At 32.3% G+C, this 11,354-nt stretch overlaps 1 protein-coding gene across 1 annotated transcript; it reads right to left on the reverse strand.

The window, feature by feature from the left end:
- Positions 1–220: 220 nt before the first annotated feature.
- Positions 221–11,295, reverse strand: LOC128551832 (plexin-B2-like). The gene is made up of 7 exons (XM_053532754.1): positions 9,999–11,295; positions 8,283–8,370; positions 7,552–7,794; positions 5,647–5,808; positions 5,283–5,403; positions 3,147–3,252; positions 221–3,026 (listed from the first exon to the last, which is right to left on the reverse strand). The coding sequence occupies exons 1-7, from the start codon at positions 10,094–10,096 to the stop codon at positions 2,744–2,746; spliced, it is 1,101 nt and encodes a 366-aa protein (XP_053388729.1). The 5' UTR covers positions 10,097–11,295; the 3' UTR covers positions 221–2,743.
- Between the last annotated feature and the right edge of the window lie 59 nt (positions 11,296–11,354).

An 11,354-nucleotide genomic window follows, 5' to 3' on the forward strand; every position in this document is an offset into this window, starting at 1 on the left:
CAACATATAATAAAAGCTAATGTGTCAAAGAAGTCCAATTATAAAAGACTTGTTGCTGTTTTTGCTTCGGAATTACTTCCCTTTAATATGATCAAGTATTTCATTATATTTTTTCTCCTTGTGTCGCACAATTTGAAAAAGGAAATGTTTTTAATTTATCATTTATAGTTTTTTTAAGCAAACAACAACTGTAGATGTTTATATATGCAAATTTTAATTCAAACATTAGGTGTAATAATATAGTGTATGTACAACAGGAATAGTGTATATACATCATTGACATATATCAGATCGTTAGGTTACACTGCAGTTAAGATAATTAGGGTCACCTTCCAGTATGAGGACTGTATTTGATGGAAATAGTTTGTTTACTTGTTTACATTGTCCTGTGACTTTTCAACATGGTGGAGATAAGACCAAAGTCTGAGGCGCAAAATAAACCAGTTTCAATTCTATAAAAGCCGTATTAAGCTACTGTTTTGTCCAAACATTTGCTGTCATTGCGTTCCTTGTCCTTATTACCTATCGATTTCGCTTTGTCTATATATTTCTGTGTCAGCAATTTATACACATTCTTACATACTCTTCTGTAGGGTTTCATGTTCTTGGAATGTTTTCATTCTTTTTCGTTGTTATTTTAATTGAATTACAAATTATATAAATTATTTGAAAAGAACTACACTGTATTCTAAAACATGACATATTTGTAAACATAGCGTCTAATGTTCTTTTTTGCAATACACATTGTTTTTCATGTTAAAATATAATTTCTAAGTACTTTCAAGACATTTTATGGACCTGACATAACAAAACTATTGTAAATACACTATATACATTAACGGAGTTTAGTACAGATTTTTTACAGATTTTATTAGTAAACACAATTACTGAAAATATAAATATATATGTATTTTGATAACAAGTTATAACTGTTTTATATCTTGCAATGTAAACTAAAACAAATTATATGCATTTTGCAATGACAAACTTCAAGTGTGCACCAAGTTAACCAAGTACGATGAAATACAATCTGAAAAATGTCAACACCACATTGCTGAGAGAGAAATTCAAAGTAATCTTTTCTGTACTTATAAGAGATCATATAACAGTTGCAAAACATTAAATATTATATTTTCATTTACTTGCTGAATTCCATTTGTAATCGATTTGAAACAGTCATAATAACTATTCTTTCGGATTTAGTTACCTCCATTTTAATTCAAAGACTTAATAATATACCTATTAACTTTTCAACTTTCCCAATGAACTGATTGTAGGTCATTGAAAAGGCATAAAACGTTGTGATTTTAATACAATTAAAGATACCAGTATAATAGGAAATCAGAAACAACATTTATGCAAACAACCGATATTATACAAAACATGATAAAAATTAGGTAATAAAATTCTTGTTTTCCCTCTTTTGATTAAATTGTTCTGCCTTTGTTTTAATTATTTGATACACATACAATGAAATATATACGGATAACACTTCTTCAAACGTCATTTCTTGGATAGCAATAACATTTTATTACTAAACTATGAACTAGTGGCTTTCAATTTTGTATACGTGACACTTTGAGTTTAACAATTCTTTTATTAACTACTTCTATTTGATCTACAAAAGTTGATTACATTGTATTTATTAAGGCATCAATATTAGTGTTAATAAAGTCACTGCTGAATTATTCGTTTAGAATTTTTGTTTTATATAATTTATAATGAAAAGCGTGACAAGTTCTCTCATTCTTGTTTATAAATCTGTTCTTTCATTCTTATCGATAAATAAGTTCTTTCATTCTTGTTTATGAATTAGTTTTCTCATTCCTGTTGATAAATTAGTTCGTTCTATCATTCTTGGTGATAAATTAGTTCTCTCATTCTTGTTGATAAATTAGTCCTCTCATTCTTGTTGATAAATTAGTTCGTTCTCTCATTCTTGTTGATAAATTAGTTCTCACATTCTTGTTGATAAATTAGTCCTCTCATTCTTGTCGGTAAATTAGTTCTTTCATTCTTGTTTAAGATTTAGTTCTCTCATTCTTGTTGATAAATTAGTTCTCTCATTCTTGACGATAAACTAGTTCTTTCATTCTTGTTTATGAATTAGTTCTCTCATTCTTGTTGATAAATTAGTTCGTTCTCTCATTCTTGTTGATAAATTAGTTCATTGTCTCATTCTTGTTGATAAATTAGTCCTCTCATTCTTGTTGATAAATTAGTTCTCTCATTCTTGTTGATAAATTAGTCCTTTCATTCTTGTTGATAAATTAGTTCCTTCTCTCATTCTTGTTGATAAGTTAGTTCTCTCATTCTTGTTAATAAATTAGTTCTCTTATTCTTGTTATACATTAGTTCTCTCACTCTTGTAAATAGATTAATTATCTCATTCTTGTTTATAAATTAGTTCTCTCATTCTTATTGATCAATTAGTTTTCTCACTCTTGTATCATAGCTCGGTGTTTTTTCTTAACAAATTTGGTGCAGGTAAATCGTATACACTGAGTACAGGGTGCGGTAACTAAAAGTGTGCAGGTATTTAATATCGTTTACCCTCGAGTTCCAATACTCTTTCTATTACTTGTTGATGAAATTGTTCTCTCATTCTTGTTGAAACTATTTCATTGCCTTAATTAAATCAACAACCAAGGTACAGATTTATCATACAAACAACAGTGGATAATTCTATTGCAAACTCTACATTTAAATCAAGCTGAAATACCACTCTTACTCGGAACTGCTACTACGAGCTCGAATCACTCGTAGGATGTATATAGTCTTTATCCACAGAGCATGCATGCTGTTTAGATTTTTTTGATGAACCACTCGCTTCCGAGTGTTCTATACCACGAGGTGCATTTTCTACATTTAACTGAAGGTATGGGCGTGATTCTAGATATCCGTCCACTTTTTCATACGCATTCCCCCTGGGCAATTCATTGTCTGTAACAATGTCGTTGTCAGAAATGTCTTCATAGGCTGGTGTGTTTTCTTGACCGCCTGTTACAGCAGCTGCTGTTTTGTTCCTATAAAATAATAAAATGTCAGTTTCTAGGACATAAAATACTAAGAAAACAAAAGTGTTTGTATTTTATATTTCGTTTACACTGAGAAAAAAGGCAAGCTAGAAAAGAAGAATAATTTACCTGCTTTCCATAGCAACAGCTGTTGTCTGATTCAATTCTTGAGTTCTTTCAAGATATCGAATTTTGTTCTGCATTTTTCTGTACTTTCGATATATGAGGACAATACCTGTACAAACGTGAAGTGGTTTAATGACACATTTATAATATATCCGAAGGCAACTAATCTGCATGTATAATTGTCTTATTTATACTATTCCTATGTAACTTTAAAAGAATGTAATATAATATGATCCGATAACAACGCCTAACAACACCGTCAAAGTCGATAAAATTTATAAATTCTGTTACAAATTGGACGAGAGTCCTACAGAATAAAAACACATTTAACGAACAAGGACAGAAGTCTAACTAGTAGAATACAGAAAAAGTCATCAGTTTCATCCTAAGTTCTCTCCTAAGTTTGAACAGATTTATTCCATGGGATATAACTTTATACTTTTAAAAAGATGTCGTTGATTCATTCTAGATCTGACCTATTATATTATTTTTGTTTGGCCAAGATTCAAAGAATAGCCAAAAAGCTAGGATGAATCTATTTAAAATGATGTCCTTGATCTAACTTCGGTTTAAGAAGGCTTCGTGAAACGGACCCTTAAACTTCGAATTCTCATTCCACTTTTACGTAAAATCAATGATATATACAAGATGCATTGTAGCATGCCTTGTCTGCAGTTATAAATCATCTTCTTATTAACAGTAAGCAATTAACGATTAAACTTCACAATTGCGCGATTTCACGATTTCCACTTCACGAATTCACGATTTCACGATTAAACTGTACGATTTCACGATTTCGCGATTTCCACTTCACAATTTCGCGAGTTCACGAGTTCACGATTTCACCATTAAACTTCACGATTGTTTGATTTCGCGATTTACACTTCACAAATTCACGATTTCGACTTCAAGAATGCACGATTTCTCGATTTCACAATTTCATAATAGTACAATTTCAACTTTTCGCGACTTTATTTATTTTTGTTCTATTAAACAAAAAACAATGCATCATATTCACATCTAAGCTATTGCCATGTGCTGGGTAAATGGTATGCAAACTGAATTAATCAAGAGAATGGCCTTACCACGAGGGCCATACAAAGCATAAAAAAGCAGCTTAGACGTTTTACTACATTACAGGCATGGAAAAGATATACATACAAAATGTAAATTCAATCCATGCAAGCATTCTCTTTTAAATGAACGGAAACCAATGTGCCTATGGACAAAGAAACGGATTCCAAAATAACGAAAGACGGACGGACAACTGCAAGGCTTAAATGCCCCGTCGCCATAAATGGCGGGGGTATAATAAACATACTTATATATTTTGGAAATGTCTGAAAATGTTAAGCTACTTTGGCATCTTATTGTTTTCATACATGTTTTAGTGTTGAAAGTATCCAATACTGTGTTGGTAATGGCACAAATATCCCTCTTCAACCTCCACATAGACGTATGCAGGAGTATAAAGTCATCCTTGGTAACTCAGCCCATTCATTACGTATACACTCCATAGAATGGAGACTAACCGAATGGATTGGCCAATCGGAAATAGTGAAATCATGAAATCGTGAAGTTTACGGTGAAATCATGAATTCGTGAAGTGGAAATCGTGAAACCATGAAAACATGAAATCGTGAAATCTTGAAACTGAAATCAAGACATCGTGAAGTTAAATCGTAAAATCGTGAATTCGTGAAGTGGAAATATTAAAATCAGGAAGCAGAAATCGTGAATTCGTAATTTATGAAGAGGAAATCGTGAAATCATGAAGCAGAAAGCGTGAAATATTGAAGTTGAAATGTCACCACGGGTCTTTCGTAATAAACTGTAAGTTCACTATGCGTTTCCCTTAGCAATGCATCTTGAATTGTCGCCGCAGTTCTTATATTAACTTATCATTTTCAAAAATGTTTGTTATGTGCTAGATTTTTACGTGTTTTACTTTTTATACATTTTATATATATACTGTTCAATGTGCAAATGAGGGTAGACTGTTAGGAAATAGACTTCTACCATGACATTTGTCCTTATTTTCTTACATTTAAACGCATTTTAATTCATTTTATTGAAACTGTTCAGTACGAACACTGACAGATATATACTTACGATACAAGACAAAGTAAAAATACAAACCCAAAACAGTTAGTGCTATAAAAGCCACAGCGCCCACCACTGAAAACACTATAACTACTGTTTTGACCTCTTCTTTATAACGTACATATCCAACTGTCTTGTGGATGTTACCAATTGTTACCTGTATTTTAAAAAGCAAGATATAGAACTTCCAATGTTTATAATTCGGTAATTTGTTAATTAAACATACATCCAAATAATAAACGAAATTCATTACGTTTATACTGACATATAGGTTACTATGATTGTAGAACCCAGAGAAATGACACCTAATAACCACTTATTTTATCTTTTGAATACGAAAGTGTTATACTAATAGAGACAAATATTACGCAACTCATTTTAAAAGTTGATATAAACTTACATTAACTTCCGGATTCTCTATACCAGGTATTCCAGGTAGCGGTTTTGTTGCAGGAGCAATACACACAATTGATACTAATGTCAGGTTTATTATTGCGCATGGTTCTACGCCAATTGTGACACTTACATCCAAGGTGGTTGCAACAAGATTCAGATATTCACCCTGTGGAATTAGCGAAGCATGTGATTATGCGTTTATTTAAAATATAAAATGGAGAATATTTACTGTACTGGATGTTGTGATTACTAAGGCTTTTATAAATTGTCAAAGTTTTCTCACTTCTTTGTACGTCTTGCAGGCAAAGTAACGATTATTGCATAAACTGTCCGGTGGTCTAGTGGTTACAAGCTTGACTATCAATCCAGTTGTATGGGATTCGAATCCCGGTGCAGGAACTGAAAAGTTCTAAAAGATACTTTTGAGCGTTTCCAGCCTACCCAGAGGCCAGTACTGGTACTTCAAGAAAGACTGATTCGCGTTGATCCGCCTTCGTAAAGGGCACGTTAAAGAACCAGACTGTTTATTCGCAAAGAGCTAAGGTATGTCAGCAGTATATGTCTGTATATAACTTTTATTTCTCTGAGTCATTAGGGTTTTCTTTGGCTTTGTCGCTGTACTAGTAGAGATTGAGCTTATGCTCTGATGGCGGCTGCATTTGTATGTAAAGCACTTTTAAACGCGTTTACCATGACAAGGCGCTATATAAATATTGTATGATATATTATATATAACTCTGTATTTAACTAAGAAATAATGCTTGGAGAAAAGCTATACATATCCATTTAGGATTAATTACAAAACAAATCAAGTTTCATTTTTGTCCGCTGTTTCATCTTTGATCCCCTTAAACACGCATATAATGTAATCAGCACAAATAGCAGACTCGGTTTGACCGAGTCGATACAGAAAATGTAATGAAAATAATAAAATTCATCACGTGTCTGTACATTGGTTTAAACGGAAACTTATCATAAATGTATATTGTATGGACTCCATCACACCAGGAATTAAAACAAGTACGATGAAATTTTATACCTACCAATAAACACTTTTATTAATATTATGATGGTAAAATGAAAATTGAACGTGTAGACATTCAACTGCAACAAAAAATTCAATCAAATTAAAAAAAAAACAACAACAAAGATGCCTGAATAAGTCTGTTTTTGAGATGTTGTGTAAAGTGAAAAGTCTTTAGTGAAAAATGTTACAATTAAAGTGCACAAACATGGTGTATAATTGCCTGTAATAAAGTATGCAGTAATAGATTTATACGAAGAGTTGTAACAAGAAAATATCGAAACAAAGCAAATGTTTTACAATAGAAAAAAGTGGAAACTTCACAGGTCGCTCAACACGACAAAAACGAAAATGTTGCAGGCTCGGTTTGATTAAGCCTGTTCATGGACGGTAGTGGAAATGCATGCTACCGTCCACGCCCTCTAGCCACGGGTTGAGCAGAACTCAACATTTACACTTGCTAAAAGTACAAAAAGCAATTTAGAGACATCCGCAGATGTATTCAAACGGCAGTGAATACCGGTTTAAATGAGACTGTACCGAAATGAAATGTGCAATTATTAGAGTAAAATTCAGTCACTTCACCTGTTTGTCTTTTTTCATAATTGATATTGATTTTCTTATCTTTTGAGAAAGAACTTTTTAAGACATTTAGGCGTATCTAGAATATCATTATTACGACAGCCATATCAAATATAATTTAGAGTGAAATGTTACATATATAATACTTCCTCAAGAGCAGAGGCAAAATGAATTATTACAATAACAGTATCATGTTTGTCAAAGTAAGTGTTATGTCCGCAATACCACTGCAAAATGGTTATTAGCATCACTAATTCTGTTGTCAAACTTCAATAACTGTTTCAATGAAATTTAAATTCTTACATTAATTGTTAGTTGATAACTATTTGAATCGAATGTCACCACATTACCGTCCCCGGGAAGACTGTGAATCAATGGATCCTGTAAGTACTTTATTGTAAAATTGTGTCTTGCACCGTCAAAGCCGATGCCCGCTGCAACTTCCATACTCTTCAATTGTTCCAGTACTAAGTATTTAATCGCTCGAGGTGCTTCTGGAACTTTGCATAACGTTTTCTCTGATGATCTTATTTCGCAAATCTCCATCTAAATACCAAGTTTAATGTATTTTGAGTAGTGTTTGAAAAACGGAGAGAAACAAAGATAAAACAAAAAGAAATCAGCAAATAAGTTATATAAAGCAGTAAAAGGAAATTCTTACACTAAGGTAAATATGTTGTTGTGATTGTATGAAAGATCCGTTAAAATGACAAGATTTTCAGATAACAAGTATAAGGTACTCAGTAAACTAATGCATTTGTTTAAATGTCAATGAATAAAATATATCCGTTTACAGGTCATATACAGTAAAACAACAAATGTTAACAGTGCACGCTCTGCCTCTTGTTTTTTTACTTGCAAATGTCATATTTTATGTTCATGTTTTTAATAGTGCCTAATATTCATAAAGCAATTATCATACTGGCTTAGACAGTCTCCTTATCTCAAATAATCAATGATTTCTGTAGCAGATTTTGTATTGCTTAATATGCCGCTATTGTGTCTGTATTTTGATTATATTTTAATTTTCTTACCTGCAATTCCTCTTCGTACATTGTCTGCATAAATGAATAGTGTGCGTTATCCAGAAACTTTCCACTGACCGTGACCTTAGTACCACCACTGCAAGTGAACTTTAAATAGTCATTCTATCACCTTAGTACAGCAAACATAGTTATTAATACTGCAAAAAACATGTACTTTAGATGCTTGTGGAGTGATTATCATATTATGCTATTCAAATAAATTTATAAACACATCTGCTGTTTAGAGCACCACCTTTTTCATTACTGTTGCGGTCAAATATTCCAAGATAATTCCCTCCTTTATTTTTCAATAAACTTTGTAAAAAAATAGTGCTTTATGTGAGGAAAGTGGTTTATTAGTTAAGATCGCTGACTTGAATCACTAGCCCGTCCCCGCTGCGGGTTCAATCCACGCTTTGGGTGGATGTAGATTTCTTCAATAAGGGGAAGATATCCAAATAGCGTATGGAAGATCTGTTCTACCCTGGTGTGTGCTGATCTCTGAAATAATCCCCGGAGGAGCATCCGGCGTCTTCCTCCATCTTGAAAATCTCTTAATGGTAAATGCCACAGTTGCCTATATGTATACAGCACAAAATTTTCCTACGGGCAGAATATCTTTAAACTCTGTGTACTGAATGAGAATCAAGTTTAAAACGGAAATATGTATCAAAAATCATAGTTACCAATTTCAAGAAAACAACATGAACACAATAGGCTCTTTGTGTAAGAGAGCAGGGCTGGATGACAAAGTTGGGGAGAATGTGGGAGAAGTTTCCCCCTACAATTGTAAAGTCGTGATATTCAAACAAAATTATTACAGGGAGATTTCTTATTGTTTGTGTGTTTTTCTTTTGTTTTTATATTAAGATAATTGTATTACGTTGATAAGTAAGCAGAGAGTAACCCAGACATTATTTGAATACTAAACCAGATATTTAGGAAGGGAATGAGTTTTAAGATTTTCCTATTTAGCTCATGTTCTTGATAATTTAAAATAATTTGAATAACTATGTTTTACAATTTCACGGACGGGTCATAATATCCTCTGGTGGTCATGTTTTCTGATGAATATGAACACCCTTTGTAAAACAATTTTTGTGAAAGTGTTTGAATATCAGACCAAAATTTTCTAACGTGAATTTCTGTCGTTGAAATATTCTACACATAAAGACACTTTCAAGCTTCCAAATTGTTTCGTTGTAATCCAGTGTAAATGGCAATTTGGTGGATTAGTTCTTCGCAGCAAATTAAACGTTAGATCTTTACTTGCGTGATAATCAAAACGTATACCTGAAGTCCTGAAGAAGCTAAATATTTTATGAAACATTTATCTTACTTGTATAAATCTCCAACGTGCTTGTAAGTGGCGAATAATGCTTAACTTTTCCAGCAGAAAAAAACCTGCACGATCGATAATCTTTTTAAGAAATTTTAACAACTGTATTTATTTAAGTAAGATTCAAACGAAGACTTCATTTTCATTTTTCATGGTGAATGTGACTGGTTATTAGATTGTCCAAATATTATCCGAATCAAGGGAACATTTTAGAATTTTGTTTCTGCCAAATGAGTGTGAGAACGGCATTCAATCATAGGCAATCTAAATCGAAGTCAACTTTTTCAAGAAAGAAGTCGACGATCAATTATCACAGACAATTGGGTTCTTTTCCAGGTACAAACATTATTACTCTATCGATGTAAACATGTTGAAAATAAATGTACCTAACAAATCCTGTCAGTGGTGATACCGCTTTAACAACAGGATTAGTAACATAATTGTAGGTAACTGGTAGGTTAGAGAGAACAAGCACGTCTTCCATTTTTTAGTGTAATCCAGTGACTTTGTATATCTTGGATGAACTTTGTATAACGCATTCCACGGTAAAATTACCGCGAAAACTGAAAATATTACAAAACAAACATTTCTGATTTTATATTCAATTACTAAATAGTATAGTTAGAAGATTCAGCCATACCATGTATTGATAACTAAACATCTTATTTAAACAGTATAGTGGAAAAAACACATGCAATGAAAACAAAAACTTATGAGCAAACTGTCACTAAATATCAATTCATACAAACTTGTTTTAGTGCTTTATACATCTGAATTCTGTGGCATCAGGGCAAAAACAGCTTTTCATGAGCAATTTATATACCAAATCAGTAAAAGTCCTTTCTGTAAATAATGGCTTTTTGTAAGGATTAATTCATACATTATACATCTTTCTGAAGATCTCTAGAGATAGCTGTTGGACTGTTTTGATAGTAAGATGCCTATATTTCGGGTGATTTCGGCCGTCTAAGCATAACTGTTTATAATGTCATTTTATATTACACCGCCAGCCCACATCTCTTTAGATGTGCTAAAAATAAATAATTGAATTCCATTCAGTATGATATCAACAACGAGCATCTTGCATATTCAGGGAACCAAGCGTTACGTAATTGTGATATACGTGGGCAAATTTCGGCCGTCTCGGCTTGGTTCGGCCGATACCGGTATATCGTCTCGTTTCGGCCCATAGTCAAAGTTGTAAACAGTTGCTACAAAAGACATATATAAGAAAAAGAAATTTTTTTATGCAAATACTTGAAATAATTATTTCAATAAGGTATTGGGCCCCTTATAGTAATGTTTAAAAAAATGACATTTGCTTGGTATATTCTTAAATTTGTCCGCGTTTGGCACTGTGTTGCATTTTTTTTTTAAAAATACTTTTACCGTACCGTTTTTTATAAATTTTGTATAATTTGTGGTATTTCCTCAAGTTCAAGTAGAGACACATTTCAAAGTGATGGTCACTGTCCAAAATGCTTGCAGATTATTCAGTTTACCATTATTTTGATAAAAGAAACATCAAACTATTGGTAAACCATTATAAAACAAAAAATAAAACTGTCAATATCATTCTTCCTAGGGTGCCTCATCTAAACGGATTTAATGAGACAGAATTCTAACTTCATCAATAAAAAAGTAATGTCGAATCCTTCGGGTCTGTTTTGAATTGTGCTCACATCATTCTAAAATAACCTTGGGGCATAAATAAAACATACTACATTTCTTCCACAATATAT

This window comes from Mercenaria mercenaria, unplaced genomic scaffold, assembly GCF_021730395.1.
Source record: "Mercenaria mercenaria strain notata unplaced genomic scaffold, MADL_Memer_1 contig_1749, whole genome shotgun sequence".
NCBI classification, from domain to species: domain Eukaryota; kingdom Metazoa; phylum Mollusca; class Bivalvia; order Venerida; family Veneridae; genus Mercenaria; species Mercenaria mercenaria.